General features: G+C 46.3%; 1 protein-coding gene across 2 annotated transcripts in view; it reads right to left on the bottom strand.

Annotated features, from left to right (window-relative positions):
• Positions 1–386: 386 nt before the first annotated feature.
• The window catches only part of GPR20 (G protein-coupled receptor 20), a 32,051-nt gene continuing 12,714 nt past the window's right edge, over positions 387–19,723 (bottom strand). The window contains exons 1-2 of one of the 2 annotated variants that reach the window (XM_043539025.1): positions 16,304–16,660; positions 387–2,896 (exon numbers count right to left, since the gene is read on the bottom strand). In XM_043539025.1, the coding sequence (XP_043394960.1) occupies positions 1,799–2,896; positions 16,304–16,543 (1,338 nt within the window). In that variant the 5' untranslated portion in view covers positions 16,544–16,660 and the 3' untranslated portion in view covers positions 387–1,798. Of the gene's footprint in view, positions 2,897–16,303; positions 16,661–19,723 lie in introns of those variants that run through there. The other variant, XM_043539026.1, reaches the window with a different exon arrangement.

Genomic DNA, 19,723 nt, shown 5'->3' with positions numbered 1-19,723 from the left:
AAAGCTGCACAAACTCCACTGCCCCATTCCTTCGCTTGGCTCCCTGTAGCAAGAGCAGGTTTTGACCCCAATTTGTAAATTTTGGCGTGCAGCTCTCCTTTGCTGGCTCCTGTGCAGAGTTTGCTAGTGGAAATTCCAGTGGGTTCCATTAGAATCCTTTAACTAGTCTCAATTGGTTTCTACTGGTTTAAATTGGAGGACCAGTAGTCCCAGTAACCAACAGACCAATAGATCCATTGCTCTGTTCCTCAAACCTAGTTAGCCAGGTGGAACCCGTTGAAAATATTTCAAGTGACATTTCCACTAGGAGAATAATCACAGCAATGATCGTTTTCATTCATGCTCTGGGTCTTGCTGTTTCTCTGGGATGCTTTTTAAATGGTGCAATATAGAATGCAAACGATACAGCCACTAGCCAGAACTGTAATATTGAAATAGGGACTCTCATTTGCGCCGATGTTGTGAGTCAAACATTGCGATGGGATTTTTACAAAGGGCTGACTCGTTTTATGACACTGCAAGATGAAAAAGGTAATTCATGCTCCAAGAAGGGTGTAAACCTACCCGCCTGCTTTGGGGTGTAAACTGATTGCTGCAGGGGATCAGGAGTGAATTCATCCCTTCCCAGGAACAGCATGACGGAATTTGAAAGAGGTGAAGTTCATCCCTGGGAAAAGGCCCTCAACATAATTTAAATCCTAAACATAGGTCTTAAATCATGCCTAGGGTTCTGCCCTGGGATGGATTTCAACCTAGATATTTTATGGGGTTGTGGAGTTAGTTGTGGGGTTTGTTGTTGTTGTTGTTGCTTTCCTCTGAAGCCTTAAAGGAAAGGTAGATACAGATTAGTTGGACCAATGGTAGGATCTGCTATAGCAAACCCTAATTTAATGCTGCATCACAAAATAAACTTAAACAAGGCTGTCACATCTTCGTATTTCAGTTCTGCTTTTCATCACCACTGATTTGCTGGAAGAGGGAGCAAATGTGGGAAACAGAGTTTCCAAGAAATCACATATGCTTGGACAGCTTCTTTCCATGCCTCTCTGAAACATAAGGAAACTGGTGATCCAACTGAATAATCTGAACCAAGCAATACAAATCCTTGCATGTTTATATATTATATAAAGTCATACAAATCCTCTCCTTATAGCTGAAATATTAAGGGTGTGTGTGTTGGGGGGTGGGGTGGGGGGTTTGGTTTTGCTTTAGAGTGCCTTCCCTGAGGAAGTTCAGATGTGTTTCAGAAACAACTGAATAGCTGCTAGTGACAAGTGGGTTAGATTTATTTTGTCCCGCTTCAGTTCTGTCACCTCAAACTGACAACTCTGCTTGGTGTCTTAAATCTTTGCTGTCTCTGGTAGCGTGGAAAGGTCAGCAGAATCCGCGTTACTCAACAACAATATTCCTTTCCGAGGCTGGGAGGCTTTCACCTACAAGAAGAGTGTTTATGGCCTTCTAAGTCCTCCTGCAGTTTGGTATCTTAGTGTCACACTGCCGTGTGAAACAGTGAAAGAAAGACCACAACAGTAAGGGATTTGCTGCTAGAAAACATCTATAATAAAATGCAAACAGAGCATTCCTGTTGTGAACTGTAATTAATGGACTTTCTTTTGTATTGGTACTAATGGCACTGAGAGTTCCTCTTTCCAAAAAGAGCATAATGTTCTCGTGGAATAAATTCTAACACAGTCGCTCCAAAGCTCGTATTTGAAAACAAGAGGCCAAGGGCAATAGTACCAGACAGCCCAGCAGTATTCCACACTGGCTTACTGTAGCATGTCCCTCTAGGAGCTGATTATATCTGTGTACTGTTTGTTGAAGGTAAGCTCAAAGGGCTGCCTATTGTGTTTGAGAAGGCAATGATCGCATTTGTACCTGAGCCCTTGGAGCTCTTGTTCATAGTGATGATGTCCCCACTTGTCTGCTCAGGCTCTGACTTCCTGAAGATATTTTTCATGGTCAACTGGAAGTTGTTGGTGACAAAGCAGTAGACGATGGGGTCCATGCAGCTGTTGAGGCTACTCAGAGTCATGGTCACATGGTAGACAATTAAGCTGATGTCACGGGGCATGTCTGGGTTGATGGAAATGGCCACCTGGCGCACATGGAAAGGTGTAAAGCAGATCATGAAGATGATGAGAACGGTGGTGAGGAGCTGAACGGCCCTCATTCGCCTCTCACGGCTCTGGTGCATGAGGCTGGGCTTGGACAGCGCACACATTATCCTGGTGGTGAAGAAGGTGATGATGATGAGCGGGAAGAAATACTCGCAGACCATCACGGCAAAGATCTTGGCGAGGCAGCAGGGTGCGAAGGTTATCGCCATGGTCAGGATGGAGAAAGTGACCACAGTTGCAAAGACCCAGATGAAGACACAGATCCCCTTGGCACAGCTGGGGTTCCTCCACTTACGTGAGGCTTCTACCTGCACGATGGCCAGGTACCGGTCGACGCAGATGCACGTCAAGAAGAGAATGCTGCAGTACATGTTGACGAAGTAGCTGAAGATGTGAACAAAGGAACATTTCAGGCAATCCCCCGCAGTGTAGTACATGATGATTCGGGTGGGCAAGGAGAAGCCCACCAGTAGATCAGTAACGATCAGGTTGATGGTGTAGATGACAGAGGTGGTTTTCGTCTTGGTGCGGAAGCAGAACACGTAGAGAGCTAAGCTGTTCAGCACAACTCCCACCAGGAAAATGATGGCATTTACCACCATCAGGGCTATCCACAGGCTGTAAAAGTCTTGGTAAAGTTCTTGGTCCAAATGGATGAACTTGTTGAACAAGTTGTCCTCATCTGAGATGCTAGAGTTGGGCGCCCTCGTGGAGTTGAGAGGGTTAAGGGCTGGTACTCGGGTGGAGGAGGCGTGCATACTCAGTGCTCTGGGGACCTGGAAGAAGGAAGCAACAGCAAAGAGACGTTTACAGGCATGTGCAGGGGTTCACAGGATAGAACACTTGCAGCCACATTACGAGGCATTTTGAAGGCATTTACCAAGGGTTGTGGTGGATTCTCTATTAATCGCAATTTTAAAATCGAGATTGGGTGTGTTGCTAAAAGATCTGCGCTGGGAATTATCTGGGGGAAGTTCCATGGCCTGTGTTACACAGGAGGTCAGACTAGATGATCACAATGGTCCCTTCTGGCTTGGGAATCTATGGATAATTATATCTCCCCAGGGGCCTGCAGCCAGACCATCTCAGTCTGCGATCACATCACATCTCACAAGCTAAGCAGAGTCATGCTACTGCCCTGAACAGCTTACACTCCATATTATAGATACGGCCCAACATGATGGGATAACAAACCACAAGGAGGGAAAGATCTGTGGATGGACAAGAGGTACAGCAATAGGCAAAGTGAATGTAGGGTATGTCTACATTTGGAGCTGGGGGGAGTGGTGAATTCCAGCTTGAGGAGACATACCTGGACTGGCTGTCCTTGAGCTAGCAGAATGAAATACATGCCCATCAGAGACCCTAGGCATGTACTAAGGGCAACTAGCCCCTCCTGCTGGTTGCACTGCTGGGGCTATGCTCTATTTTTAGCACACTGGTAGGATGAGAGCTAGTGCAGGTATGTCTCCTGGAGCTGGGAATCGTACCCCCAGCGCCAAGTTCAGATGTTCCTTTAGGCATGCACACATCTGTTCAGTTTTTAAAGTAAAGAAGACACAGATCTGTTGACTCACTTATTGCTGGGAGTCAATGAGAGGCACTAGCTTTCAGCAGAGTTTCACAGGAATCGTGAGTAAGGACTGGGCAGACCAGAGCAGGGTGACTTTGTTCCTTGCATACAGGTGGTATGATTGATGCCACTGGGCACAGAGATGAGCCAACCATGGTGGAAAAATGGTCTCCAAATTCTTCATTCTCATTTAAAAATCTTCACTTAGCGGGCTGGGGAAAATCCTATTGCTCAGAAGCTTGGGACATGTAGAAATGCTATCTAGGCAAGAATTAGGCAGCTGGTGTGCTGACATCACAGCCTGTCATGCTGAGCAGTAGTGTCTGATTGTTTCCTTGTGCTTCCACTATTCGTCTGTCTGTATCCACCTTGTGTATCTTGTCTCACACTTAGATTGCATAAGCTTTTTGGAGCAGGGACTCTTTGTTTGTTCTGTTTCAGAGTAGCAGTCCTGTTAGTCTGTATCCACAAAAAGAAAAGGAGTACTTTTGCATCCGATGCATCCGATGAAGTGAGCTGTAGCTCACGAAAGCTTATGCTCAAATAAATTTGTTAGTCTCTAAGGTGCCACAAGTACTCCTTTTCTTTTTGTTTGTTCGGTGTTTGTCCAGTGCCTAGAGCAACGGGGTCAATGACAGGGGCACCCAGCACTATTCTCATACAAATCCATAAGTAAATAATAATTATAATTAAAGTGCCAGACAAGCACAGCAGGTGGGCCTTGGGGCAGTGTGGGAGCACTGGGCACATCAACAGTGGTCTGGGGTAAGCTTCTAACCCTCAAGCTTGTGAAGAAAAGATTGAAAATATGAAGTGGGCATAACCAAGACAGCAACATCTGCCTGAGTGTGCAAAGAGTCTGAAACACTTGCTCTGAGAGGTGTGAACTGTCCTATGAATTTCAATGGGGTGTTAACTACACTTGGAAGTGACAACAACATCTCCCTGAGCATACAAAGAGCCTACAGTGGTTGCTCGGAGAGGTGTGAACTGTCCCATGGATATCAATGGGCCGTTAACGACACCTGGAAGTAGCAGGGGCCCTGCCAATACTCCCCCAAGGGAGGATTGTGTGTGGCAGAAGGAGAAAGTGCAGCATGCCTAGCTCATCCAGTCAGGCAGAGACAGCTCAGAGGCCAGCATGTAAATACTGGGACCCTCCCCACTGCCTGGTGCAGTCTGAATGTAAGAAAGGGCCCCAGATCACTACCCCTGTCCCTGCCTCTCTTCCTTCTTTTGCCACTCCAGATGGAGGGGTGAGGCCATGGAGAAGTGATGGTGCCACAGCCTGGGACTGAACCACAGGGGCACTGTCTCTGCCTAGAGCTCTGTGTTGTCTTGGGGGTGGGTCGTCTAGGGGTTAAGTGGGAGCAGAGAAGTGAGCTTTGGCAGTGATGTGTAGGGTTGAACTATGACCAAGCTTGATTGCCCATTAAGAACAGTTCCCTCTCACAACGGGCCATAGGAGAAACTCATTCCACTTGGATAAGTCTTTCTGTGAACACCTTAGCACGGATATGGCCAATGGCTGCCCCTGTGAGTCAGCAAGCCATGTAAGGGCATGTAACATGCTCCTGAGGCCCTGGACTCCATCTTATGCCAGTAATTTCCTGCAAACTGTGCTGTGAGCTTTGTTTGGGACTGTACATTTCCAGGCACATGACAAAGGGTATCACAGACCCCTGAAATGACTCCATTTTTCTTTCTCTGATTCTCTGGACTGTGAATTTACAACTAAAAGGAGCATATTGGACTATGGACTGAGGAACTTCCAATCTTTTGGACGTTACCAGAGACTTTACAAGCCAGCAGTCTGTAACATCACTGCTAAAACCCTGCTATAAGAGCATTGCCATTATTGTAGGTATATGATTCTATAAACCATTTTAACTCTCTTCTTCTTTTCTTTATTAATAAACAACTAGATTTTAGTGACTAAAGGATTGGCAGCAGTGTGGTTCTTGTATATTGGCCTGGCTATGTGGTCTGATCTCTTTGTCTGAACCACTCATCACAAAGTCCAGTGGTGCAATAAGGGCTGGAATGCCAAAGGAGCCTGCATATTTTGCTTCTTGTTAACCAGTGTGGTGAGACCGAAGTTTACTTTATTACTGGCTTGGTACAATCTAATGATTATTTAATCTGCAGAAGAGAAGAATGAGGGGGGATTTGATAGCTGCTTTCAACTACCTGAAAGTGGGTTACAAAGAGGATGGATCTAGACTGTTCTAAGTGATGGCAGATGACAGAACAAGGAGTAATGATCTCAAGTTGCAGTGGGGGAGGTTTAGGTTGGATATTAGGAAAAACTTTTTCACTAGGAGCGTGGTGAAGCACTGGAATGGGTTACCTAAGGAGGTGGTGGAATCTTTTTCCTTAGAGGTTTTTAAGGTCAGGCTTCACAAAGATGAAGATTAACTGGATGATTTAGTTGGGAACTGGTCCTGCTTTGAGCAGGGGTTTGGACTAGATGACCTCCTGAGGTCCCTTTCAACCCGGATATTCTATGATTCTATGATAGAATAACCACCAGTTTGAGGTGAGCCTGCCCTATTTCTCAGCAGTTTGTCCTGAATCTGGTATTCTCAGCTGCGACTCACTGAGGCACGGGGAGAAGTGCCCTGTTGAGTGTACCAGAGGCTGAGCCTTGCTTTGAGTGTCTGCTGGTGCTCTGATCTATGACTGGGGTGGGCAGATAGAGGGTCTGGGTTCTTCAGATACAGTCAGATAGTTTCCAGGCAGTTACCTTCGCCATAAAAGTAAGGAACAGCTTCATTTTACAGCCAAGACTCAGTCAGCTGTGTAGCAGCTTCTAGAGCTTTGTAGACATAGCAGCATCAGCCTTGAGATTCCAAACCAAGCTGCTACTGCCAGGGTCCAACAGTTTAATTTTCAAATCATTCCCGGCTTACCCACTATTTTAAACATATTGGTATAAAAACTATATATATGGAAACTTGGCTGATTGAAATAAGTGGTTTGAAAAACATCTGGAATACCTCAAATCAGCCTCTTGGGACCTGGGGGTTAAACCCCCCTCCCCTCCCAAGAGCATCAGCCGAGGATAATACTGAAAGCCCTGGGCCAAACGAGCTTAAAGCACATGAGATCAATGAATAAACTTAGTACTATGAGAAACTTAGATGTAAACAGAATTAACAGAACTTGAAATATCCTTGGAGTTCCCGTCAGAGAAGGTGAAACGTCCTGTGCAATCTGCAGAAAGCCTGGGAAGGTTTCTAGAAAGGCCAGTGCTCTTCTAAGTGAGTGTCGGAGCATTTGAAGAGGTTCTCTACATGTGCTCAACCACTCTGCTGCCTATGAGAAATTCTTGGAAACAGAACGAGCGTTGCTTTGCCTGCAAGAAGCTCCTATTAATAGTTACCCCTGTAAAATGCAACCTAATGAGCAGAGTGGGTTGGAAATTCGCCAGGGGAACGGGTTTCCATCCGGGAATGCCGATTAGCTGCAATGCTTTGCTTCAATTTCAGCGAAGTGGCGGGCTGCTGGGGATCCCAGACTTCTAGGTTCCCAGCTCTTTGGCAGCCTATCTGGTGGTCTGATGGGAAGCTGGAACCTGGAAGTCCTGGGAGCACTGGCTCCCAAGCTCCCTGGATTGTGGTTCTGGGGCAGCATGGAATTTCTGGGCTTCTAGGGTCAGCCCATGAGGCAAAAGGCCCTTGAACTGGAGATTTCAGGGTCCGTGGCTCTGGGGTAGCCCATGAAGGGCATGGCCCTGGAGCTGGGGATTCCAGGGGTCTCAAGGTTCGCAGCTCTGGGGAAGTCATGGAGAATTTCAAAATGGTTGGGTTTTGTTCCAAATCGCGACAAAACCAAATCTGAAATATCAAAATGCTCCATGAAACAGAATCCCCTTTCTCTGGCCTGCCCTGATAAGGAGAGCCACAAGTTTGCTGCTTTGTCTGACTCTCCCACCGATAATTTCCTGTCACTGTGAAAATTTAAATAATTAAAAAGCTAAAAAAAATGCTTTAAAATGAACATTGATATTATCTGTTGAAATGATAAAAAAATAGAAATCCAATTCTGCCCCAGCTCGATCTGAGAGTTTCTACCTGAGTCTGAAATACAGAATGACACAGTCTCTATTCCGCCTCTCAAGCTGGAACTGAGGGTGGCAATGGCATTTTAATTTATATTAAAGTAAGGACAGAATTAAACATATGAGACCAAAGGCCTAATCCCCCATGAAAGTCAAAGAAACACGCCCGGTGGTGTTGGATCAGACCCCAAGTAAGAGTCAGATACAATGCAAACAAGAGAATAAAAATGAAAAACACACCGACACAGTGATCCAAATCAGAGAAAGCAGAACACTGGAGATAGACGCCTTCAGACAATCACGGCACCAAAAATATTTCATTGTAATTTACATCAGGCAGTGAGAACAAAGCCTGGGAACTGAGACAGCCAAATTTGAATTGTTAGCTGCCCTTGGTCATGTGATCCGATTTGCTCTTTGTCTATCATCGTTTCTACGCATCCAGTCTAGTTTTAAATGTCCCAAGTTATGAGCTTCCACTACTTCTCCTGTTTCAGAGTAACAGCCGTGTTAGTCTATATTCGCAAAAAGAAAAGGAGTACTTGTGGCACCTTAGAGACTAACCAATTTATTTTAACATAAGCTTTCGTGAGCTACAGCTCACTTCATCGGATGAAGTGAGCTGTAGCTCACGAAAGCTTATGCTCAAATAAATGTGTTAGTCTCTAAGGTGCCACAAGTACTCCTTTTCTTTTTATTTCTCCTGTGCGATTTTTCTTCCTCTGGCATAGGAATTTCCAATATTCACCCTACATTTTCCTTTGCTCCAGTTCAGTTCAAGTTAGCCACTTGAGCAAAATATGCTGTAAACATGTCTCATTATCACTATAATTGAGAGTGTCATAGGTATGCATGGTGCTTTACAGGCAAATAAAATGGACATGCCCCGGCCTCGAGGAATATTGTTCATATACTGTAGATACTTGAGGCAAATCATATGGCTTGTTCACCTCGCCCCAGTTTAAAGTGAAGCAAGCTCTTGGCCTTTGCAGACCTAGTATCCAAAAGGTGGTAGGTAACCCTTTGTCTGCCAAACTGAATTTACAGTGTTGGGTTTTTGTAAGGGAGAGGCCAACATGGTTGGTTTAGATCTGTTCACCCTGCCTCTGCTTGTCTCCATGGAAAAGGGAAGGATCTGTGTCAGAGAAAATTAGATACAGGATGGCGTGGAGATGGCTTCTATTTGGCGTCCCTTGTGCCTGCCTCAGTAACAAAGCCCAAAAGGTTATGCTAAAGCAGGGGTGGCCAACCTGGGGCTCCGGAGCCACATGCGGCTCTTCAGAAGTTAAAATGCGGCTCCTTGTCTAGGCACCGACTCCAGGGCTGGAGCTACAGGCACCAACTTTCCAATGTGCCGGGGGGCGCTCCCTGCTCAACCCCTGGTTCTGCAAAAAGCCCTGCCCTTCCCCTTCCCACCCTCCTCCCCTGAGCCTGCCATACCTCGCTTCTCTCCCCCGCCCCAGAGCCTCTTGCAGGCCACAAAACAGCTGATCAGGAGATGCAAGGAGGCGCTGATCGGTGGGGCTGCTGGTGGGCGGGAGGCACTGGGAGCGGGGGCGGGGAGGAGCTGTTGGGGGGGCTGCTGTCGTATTACTGTGGCTCTTTGGCAATGTACTTTGGTATATTCTGGCTCCTTCTCCTGCTCAGGTTGGCCACCCCTATGCTAAAGGTTTCCTCACTAGCGGGCAATGCAAAAGCCGCAAGTTGGGCCCCATGAAAGAGAGCTTGCGCCTTCTCCAGATCAGAACTGAAATCGTTACAGGAGAGTTGTAATATAAGGGGAGTGGACTTTTATTGTTGGGTCACGTTCCATTATTTTTCTACCCCCATCGCTTGGTAATATGCATTAGGGACTGGGGAGCTGGTAAGGCAAAAACTAAAAACCTTCCACCCATATTTTAAAAATGAGATGGCTCTGGACCAAAATCCCAGTTAATATTACTTAGTACTTTTCAGCTGTAGAGCTCCGAGGGCTTGACAAAAGGTATATTGTCCTCTTCCGTAAAATGGGGATATGAAGGCACAGAGGGGCAAAGGCCCAGATTTCTGTAGGGGTTTAAGCATTGCTGCACTCCACTTTGTAATGCCTACCAGATTTAGGAGCCTAAGTCTCATTTTTCACAAGTGATTTAGGCACAGAGGAGCCTAAGTCCCATTGGTTGCCAATGGGATTTTGGCTCCTAAGTGCCTATATCCCTTTTGAAAATGAGACTTAAGCACCTAACTCTGTTGGGCATGGCAATGCTGAGTGCAGCAATCTCTAAACACCTTTAGCAATCTTGTCCAAAGTGACTTGCTGAAGGGCAAAGAGAAAGTCAGCGGCAAAGTCAAGACTCTCCAGAGGTCTCCCAGGTCTCCTTATTCCAAACCGGGTGCGCTGCTCACAGGACCATGTTACCCCTCTGGCTCAAGCACCCCTGACATGCTGGGACAGTTTGGAACTGGACTGCGTCAGATCTTCGCTGCTCAGATCTATTTCTCTTTTTATCCAATTATTTTCATTTGCGTGTCGCGGTGACAGCGGAGTGGAAGCACCATAATATCATGAAAAAGCTTCTTCTCCCCCCAGATTCCTACCCATTTCTGCAGACCTAATCATCGTCTAAGTATCTGGCGTCAGCCTAACTGTTCAGTTATCGACACCACTGTCAGATACCTTATTATCAAAGGCCAGATTCAGCACCTGAGGTTGTGAGGATCTGAATGCTGTTTCTTTCGGGGGCCGGGGTGGGGAGAGCGAGCTCCCCCGGCCCCAGGGCTGCAGCAAGGGCACAGAACCTGCCCCTCCAAAAACAGTGACATTTAAATGCCTGCACATGCCCCTGGTTTCTTTAAATCTGTAGCAGGCAGCTAGGCGGGATGGGGGTTGGGAAAGGGAGAAAACAAAGGCTTAGGTTTGCTATTGTTTTCCTTATTCTGATCAAGCTCCTTGTTCAGTGTTAGAAGAGCAACTCTCTTTGCGATTCTTTATCCCTGACCCATGCCATGGGCTGATTCCATCCAGGGCCGGCTCTAGGCACCAGCAAAGCGAGCACGTGCTTGGGACTGCACATTTCCAGGGGCGGCGCTCCGGCCAGCCTTTCTTTTCGGGGCAGTTGCGCTCTCGGAGCTGTGCCACTTAGACAGGGCAAGGGCGCCGCGCCCCCGGCCGCAGAGGGAAGAGGAAGCCCCAGCCCTGGGATGCTGAGCTGCCAGGGCCCAGCCGCTACCTGGGGAGGAGAGGGCGAGTCCGGCCGGGGAGCCGGGGCTGCACTGCCTTGTGCCACCCCTTATCTCAGGGCTTCTTTGCGCGGCCGGGCGGGTGGGGGGGGGGAAGAAAGCCCCTGCAGGCACTGGGAGAAGGTAACATCGCTCCCTCCACTTCCAGCGCCGCCTGCGAGCCCCGGCCCCACCTCAGCTTGGGACAGCAAAAAACCTAGAGCCGGCCCTGATTCCATCAGGATTTGTGCCAGATAGGAAACGGACGGCTGCTTTGCTGGACCAGACCCTAAAGTCTCTTTCCCTGTTGTCAGCTTATTTCTCATGGATAGCTCAGCCCTGGGACTGTTGGGCCGCTCCCAGCAGGGCAGAGTTGACCACCAGGTTTTCATTCACTGCATTTTTAGTTTTGCTTCTGCAGCAAACACCGACGTCAGCCTCAGCTTTAGGGGCCTGGTCCAATGCTTAGCAAAGACCGGGGAAGTCTTTTCACTTGGCCTTTGGCTCAGGCCCTCTGATGCAAAGTGGGATGCAGAAGACAGGCAGCCAGGGGGAATTAACCAAGCTCTGTTGTAGCAGCACCTGCACCGTTAAAGGGTTATTTAGCGGCATATGCAGACAGGATCTCGGCATGGGGGCACAGAGTGAGGGAACGAGAGAGCCATATGGTGCGACAGCCAAGACCGAAAAGAACATTAACAAACAAGCCAGAGTGTAATTCAAATAAACAGTCAAAGTTAATGCTTTGGCTTTTCCCCGTCTCACAGCCCTGAATCCGAACAGCTGGGCTAATTCCCTCCCCCCTCCCCCCCCACCTCCTGCCTTCGAACGTTACCCAGCTCTCTGGAAACGGCTTCGGTGTGTGTTTAGCTTTGCAGCCACTCTGTGTTTAAATTTCCTCCAGTGATTTATCATCTTATTTATAAACAAAGGGTTAAACCCGCTCTCTTTCGATTTAAAATGGTCAGATCCGTGTGCTGGCAAGTTCCTGCTCAACTATGGCTCAAACTGGCCAAATATGGTATTTTTTGTAGACAGAGCACAGCTTTTATGCCATGTGTATCTCAGTGAGCTTGGAAAGGATGGCTATGCTGCATACTGCCAGCAGAATACCCTGAGTTCAGAACTGTTCAGAAGAAAGAAAACTAGCTAAACAAATCCAGGGGGAAGCTCACAGGCTTTGTGGAGTGTGCTGGTTTTTCTAGGGGACAGTTGACTCCATCACTAAAAGACCCATCACTAAGTGGCACCCTCGTTGGCATTCTCAGCAGAAGCTAAGGTCTGAAGGCACCAGAGCGGCTGAAGGGATTTAGGCCCCTAAAGATGCAGATGGACACAGTGAGATTTTTAAAAAGTGCTTAACTCCCATTGAAACCAGTGGGAGTTAGGCACCAATATGCTTTTGAAAATCTTGCCAGGTACCTAGCTGCATCTTTTGGTGGCTAGAATCTCTTTAAAAATCTGTCCCTGACTGATCACAATCACCCTAGTCTGGCCCCCATCATATCACAGTTGAGACAGGTAGGCTGGGGCTGAATGGGGAAAGTTGCCTTTACCAAGCTCAGTGTCCACTCTGTGGCTGGAGAATTTCAGTACTCAGGAACGTCAGTTCAGCACTTTTCACATTTGTTCACATTTATTACCCTCTCTCATAGAAAACACTATGTTACGCCAGAGTCTGGCTTGCAGAACGAAATCCTGCAAAGCGAGGACGCTGCAGTTAAGGTTACACACACCACATTAACTCTAGTCAGGTGCGTTCTTTCACCCATAACGCTGGTTAGGAAAAAAACCCCTGTTTCAAGTCTTTTTTAAAAATTAGACCCTGTCTACTATGTCTGCAGAGAGGACAATTTTCAAGCCCTCATAACAGTCAAATCAAACCCCCGCCCCGGCTTTTTTTTTTTTTTTTTTAACCAGACCCCTCCAATGAATTTCTTTTCTGTTAGGGCTATTTCCATGCCAAATGCAACTTTCCCCAGTTGCCAAGCTTCCCCAGTATGTTGGCATTTAGAGCTCTTCAAAAAAGTCACCAGGGTTTTATAAATGGGGAAGTATTTTGCTCAAACTTAAGGAAAAAGCAAGGCCCTGAAAGTTTTGTTCTGACGGGCGAAAAGAGTGGAAGTTGGAAAGTAACTGAAAAGGGGGTTAGAATGGAAGTACTCATGGACCTTGAATTATTATCCACGCGCTCTGCTGGCACACTGGGGTTTGAACTGCAGCCTGCCAGAGCTAAAAGCATGACCTGCTACAACTTGAGCTAAAGAGCCAAACTTCTGTAGCTTGTGGCTTTAACAGCTCACTGGCTCTGCGGATCAGCACCAACACACACTGAGCGGTGGGTTACACATGCATACAGGTGTATACAGTCCCTGCTCCTCAGAGCTTGCAGTCTAGGGCTAGGATCCTGTCATCTGACCCACAAGGATGCAGGATCACATTGCCGGAGCGTCCCCTCAGAAAACTATACCTATGTTCCAGCAATTATATATCCTAATGTCCCATCAGTGTCATGCCAAAGATCTAAAGGGATTTTTGTCAATTAAAGAAGGCAAATTCAATTTTTCAGAATTATTTTTTTAAAGTGTAATCGGGCCATTCAGTTGGGCACGGATGCATTCTTTCTGAAAGCAGGCTAGAAGCTGATGCTCTGGCGAAATATCAGCAATGCTAGACACTCTGGAGACTCTATTTAAAACCCGGAAAGAGCTGCACTCCTTCAGCCCCGTCATTGCTCAAGCATGGAAAATATGGACTGAAGCTTGTGAAAATACAAATCCGCATACTAGGAAATATTCAAGGGCTTGTCTATTACTATGTTTATTTTGCAGTGGTGTAACTCCACGGACTTCAACAGAGTTACTCCTGATTTACACCAGTAGACGTGAGGGAAGAAGAAGACCTATATATATATAGAAATATGTCACTTGCCTGTCACTAAATATACACACACAATGGTCAGTGCTGTTATGAGTTTATTCTTATCACGAATCAGAAATGGTTACATTACCCTGGTCGCCTATCTCAGTGCCAATAAAGCCTTCAAGCCACCACAGACTTGTTTATGCCACGTTTTAGAGAAGAGTTACTCCTGAAATGTTTAGACTTTTCAAACATCTTATTGGTGCCGTAGTATTTTGTATGTCCCTCTTCCTGTAAAGCCTTAGGTTGAGCGGTACATTTTCATATCTGTACAAATGATCTATTAAGCTCTCCCATTGTGATCTGGAAGGTTCAATATCTCACAATCTGCCAGAGCTAGAAACAAACGCCATCTATCGCTGAGAAGCATGGGAATGACACATCTCCAGCGGACACCATGTTCGTCTCTAGACCGGAGATAGTGTGGGAATACAGACCTCATTGATCCAGGACTGAGATCTGTCAGTCCCGGTCGAGGGATCAGTATAACCAGGGGAAAGTCCATGTCTGTGAGGAAGACAGGCCTTTTTGTAACAGGATCTTTATTATTTTAAAAAAGGGGCCGCTTTCAGAAAGAAGCTCAGAGATTTTGAATGCTAATAGTACACCTGGGTAAGATGGATTAGTGAGCAGAGGCGAGAAATACATCGTACGTCATGCTGTCCATCATCTCTGTATCTCTATTATGTAGTAACTCCCTACAAGAGGCAAAAGACATCTGTGCAGTGCCTTTTTGAAAGGGCAGGTTCTTTTATTTGAAAGACCTCTGAGCCATGAGCCATTTGTGTATTAAGTTGAAGTTCTGCTCTTTATTTTTCCTCCAGCTGCTTGGCTGCTCTTAGATTTGACAACAGGCCTGAGCAGAATTGGCTGGGGCTATGAATGGCAGAGCCTTTCAATAGGGAGTTATGTTTGGTCCCTTAACTTTCTCGCCCAGGGTTACGTGCCAAACAAAGGCAGACCTATGAGAATCACTCCATCAGCATGTCATCCAACATATGACTTCCCCACATAGGCTTCCTGTATTTTAGTCATTGCCACTAGAGAGAACACTATTGGCCACTCCAGAGTTTGGTTCAAATGCTGAGTGAAAGTGCAGAGGGCAAAGTGTACACTGCTTCTCCTGAATGCTAATCAAAATACTTCAGAATAGCAGTTTCATCCCTTGATCTCCAAGTGTTTTGCGAGTACCCTTATTCTCTTTCTACTGACGGGGAAACCGAGGCACATAGCAGGTTAGTGGCATACATGGAAAGAAACTGCACATTTTATGACTCCCAAACAACTGCCCTTTCCATTGGACTGGACTTTCTTGCTATTTCTCTCTCTGTAGATCGATAATAAAGGTTCCACAGGAAATAAACTTTTGCTTGGTTGAATTCTCAAATGTCTGAGTCTCGACTCTTTTTAGCGAAATTTTCACCTCTTGTTCTGTAGGATTTTAGCACTAGACCCGTGCCAGGCTCACTGCAGTTCCGACCAACTGTGTGGGCTTTGCAAGTTTAATTTTCCCTGAGGAAAAGGTTTGAAATGAGCAACGGATTGAGTATTTTACCCCAATTTCCCACTAGTAGCAGCCATATCAAAAGGGCATGTCATGTGACCATGCTAAAGTGTTTCTTCTAATAGTGACCTAGGCACTTTATTAAAAGAAGGAAAGCTGCATTGTTCTGAAAGATTCTCTCACTTTCTGCTGCGCCGTCAAGCTTAGACCTGCACCATTCTCCAGCCCTCAGCAAGCCTAGCTTTCGGTGCCATGTGTGAAGAGACAATGCACAGAGCAGCATGGCCTTCCTACTTTTTAATCTGTATAAGCCAACTTTAACAAGAATTCAAGTTTAACAACCAAATACAGACTCAAAGTAGTGACAGATGTTAATGGCGATGTGATGCCTTTCACACAAGCAATGCAAAACACTTTGTAAACCTTAAATAATTCTCACTGTGAATTAGGTAAATTCCTTGTGAAGTAGATAAATACGGTGATACCATTTTACAAACTCAGCTGCAGAGAAATTCAGGGGATGTGCACAAGGCCACACAGAACAGTCAGGAACAGAGCCTGGCCAGGACTCATTCCCCCTTCACGGGCAATGAGTGACTCAACCAAAACCAGAGAGTTACTCCAATGGGAAAATCAAGACCAGGAGAGCTTATATACCCCACTGTTTAGAGTGCACTACATCTGCACCTCTCCTCCCAATCCATGGACGATCTGAGTCGGCTACAGCTGCCTGCTATGGGACTCTCAAACTCATAGCACTGGATTGCTGAGTTCAGTCCCCCGGAATGACCAAGCAGAGTTGATTCACTTACTCCAAACCTTTTCTGAAACGACTTCAGTCATTCTCCCTGGCTAATAACTGATCATTGTTCATCAGAGCAATAATTATTATGTGCTGCCTCAGAAGTGACAGGCTGACTTACCTCTGATCTGCTTTCCTCTTTTGCCCTTACAGAAGCCCTGGTTAAGAAAATTCCCTGGTGGAGCTGAACAATATCCCAAAAGGAGACATCGGTTATGAGGAGCAGAGCAACTGGAGTGACTACAGAAGATGAAGAAATGCCTAATCTCTCTCTCCCCTCCCCCCACCTCCCTAAATATAGCATTGAAACCAAGAGGAAAAAATACACTAACAAAAAAATTCCACTTCTTGCCTTCAGCATTCAGAATTTCTTTGCAAGCATCTGGCTTCTCGCCCAAGTCTGTCTGAAGTTTATGAAGTGTTAGAAATGTCGGAGAGGACTTAAGACCTTCCCTATGATACTGATGCCTAAGCATCTCTACTCAATAAATCTCTGTGTCCATTGCCATGGGGTAGCTTTCCTATCTCCATAGGGGAGATGAGCTTCCACTCCTTGGTACAAATCAGGAGCCATATTTTTTGCTTCAGGGTGTAAGTCAAGTTTTAAATTGCCTTTGTCTAGTCTCATTGCTCTTATCAAGATCTCCAAGAGCTTCCTCCTCTGCTGGTGAATTCAGGGGACAGGCGAGAGGCTGTGTCACTCCTGCAGACCATCTTTTGCACTTTCATTAATATGGATACCATCTGACATACTGCTTTGTTCCTGCCAAGCTCTCATACAGATCCTGAATCTCTACCATGGGCTGGGCATGGTACGAGGAGGACACATTGGGGGAGCAAAAAGGGAGGAAATTGCCTAGACAGGGACTACTGTGTCTTACAGATTTTGGGTGCTACCACATTGCAAACGATAAATAATTTTTGATCTAATCTGTGGAATCTGCTGGCATTTTGAAGTGCCAGATGACTTGCTTGCCATGGTTTGGGAAGAAGAAACATCAATAAATGCCTTCCCTTTTCAAAATCCTACTCATTGGAACAATGGTGTTGATAGAAGTTTAGACAGCTATCTGCCTAGTGGCAAGTAGCTCATAAGTTAGACCAGTAGAGAGTCAGGACTCCTGGGTTTTGTTCCCATATGTATGAATTTAGACAAGCTACTTAACATCTCGGCACATCAGTTTACACTTCTGAATGATGAGTTTAATTACTGTTCATAAAGCGAGTTGAGATATTCGAAAGAGAGGCACTATATCAAATACTATGATTAGCATGATTGCAGAGTCTTAGCTAACCAGCTGCAAGCTTTTCAGACACTGAAAGGAGTGAGCAGATTGGCACCAGTTGAAGACAGGCCAAAAAGTGGTTAGAAGTTTCACCACAGAATCAGTCTCAGTAGCAGTGGTTTGATAGCTGGATTATTATGATCTGTTCTGAGTTTTGGTCAGACCCGGCTAAATAAAGAAACCCAGTTCTCAATACATGCGCATGTATTGTGAATGTCCAACTCTCTTTGACACTGAATGCAGCAAATGAGAGGGTGTTGTTTCCACAGGGAGTTCACCAAACAAACCATCCAACCCATTTTATTGATAATAGTAACTAAGAGCTTCTTCCTGAAACAGGGCCAACGCAAGACAAGCCTCCCAAGGCAATGGTCGCAGAGCGTGTCTGGAGTCGCTTCATGGACACTACCGCAGTAGCCCCTTTGACTGTAATACAGCCTCTGGGCAGGGCTAGGGAATGTTGATAAAGGCAGGAGCATCTACATAGCCTTGCCCCCTTGTCCCATTCCCACCCATCCCTTGTGCACGTTGCTGTGGGGACACTAATCTGAGGAGCATGGAATGTGTATGGCACCCCTCAGACCCCCCTGCTACGGAACAGAATTTCACCCGCCATTGGGGATTTCATCCACAGCTGCAGAGGCAGGAATCACCTCAGTCATGAAAATTAACACTAACGGTAAATGTAGTGTCAAATATGATTAATTACGAAGCCGTTTTCTTCAATGGCTGCCGAATTTCGATATAAATAGCTTAATGCAATATTTGAACACCGTGTGTAGACGCACAATAGAACTAACTGGGGAAGGCTGGGACACAGCCAATCAGCATGTCACAGGTTCGTTCAAGGGAGATTGAACTTTGGGTCCATAGGCCAGGCCCATAAATAGACCAATGGTAAACTCAGCCTAACAGTGTCTCACTGGAGCAGTGGTTATTAGAGAAGGTTGGTTGACCACACTTTCTGGAATGTTGTCATCCTTGGATCTTTCCCAGGGAGCCTCAGGCTGAACTTTGCGTGGTTCTGTGTTATTCTTTAATTGTCTATTTTTGGTTTTCCCCATAATCAGGAACAGGTTCTCTGTCCCTATTTCTGGAACATCCTCCCTGACCTCGGGAGCTTTCCAGTTCAGTTAGCCTTCCCATCCTGAGCTCCAACACAGCCTTCCTTCTGGACACCCACGTCACTTGCGTGCGGCGAAATCCCAGGGACTTTAAAAGCAAGCAGCCTGGCAAGGGCTGCATGCATCATCTCTTCCCAGCTAATCATTGGACTGATGCAGGAGCTCGCATCACACTCTCCCACCATCTTCTCCACCAAGGCTCCATCTTCCATTCTGGCATGCAATGGAATGAAGAGTACAACAGAGAAGGGGTGAACCCATGGAAACAAAGCAAATACTTCATTCTCCTCTATACAGGCTGTGATGGGAACGTAACGGAGACCTTCCAGACATGCTCTTGCCCTAGAGAGTAAATCTCAAGTTAAATGTGCTGGGAGGGCTTCTTTCCAAAGTCCTGGTCAGGGAGAAGGAGGGGATTTTTCTCCCAGGGTTTTCTCTTGATAATGGTGTTCTGTTCACCTGCTCATTGACTGGGTGGCTCCCTGCTTTGTCCCCCCTGCTGACTTTGCATGCCACACAGCCGCTGTACTCCCATCCCTAGCACATGGGTTAAAGAGAGCTTTCCCTGCTGTCACATACTCTCCCTCATTGCTGAATTTAGAGTTGTATTCACAGTGGCAACAGCTGGAACATTTCAAGTGGCCTGTGAGACTGTGCCGAGCATGATGTGTCTAGAGGCAGGTTTCCCATGGCTGTCTGTAGGCCTAGCCAGATGCTGCAGTTAAGGTGGAGATGGCCTAGCTGGTCTATGAGCCAAATGCTGGTGCAGGCACAGCTTTCATTGACTACAAGGAGGCACGGGCACAACTCAAGGGCAGCATCAGGGACACTGTGTCCCTATTTTCAGTCATTTATAATTTTCTCAAAAAAACAAAAACAAACAAAAAAAAAATGCCAAGCTTGTGGGCTGGAATTTCTCACGCTTGCTCAGATGAATATGCAATGATGTAAAGTACTGTATAATGTGTGCAAATGTTTTAGGTGGGAAAAGGTACTAGTTAAACCTAAAACAACATATTGGAGACAGTGGGGTATTCAGGGTAGGGCACAAGACGGAGAGGCAGGGGACCTGGAGTCTATAGTCACTTATCTGCTTTGTGCCTCAGTTTACCCTTCTGTAAAATAGAGATA

The sequence above is a fragment of the Chelonia mydas genome, chromosome 2 (genome assembly GCF_015237465.2).
Source record: "Chelonia mydas isolate rCheMyd1 chromosome 2, rCheMyd1.pri.v2, whole genome shotgun sequence".
Classification (NCBI taxonomy): domain Eukaryota; kingdom Metazoa; phylum Chordata; order Testudines; family Cheloniidae; genus Chelonia; species Chelonia mydas.
The sequence above is the reverse complement of the archived record's forward strand: the minus strand, read 5'-3'. Positions and strand labels throughout refer to the sequence as shown.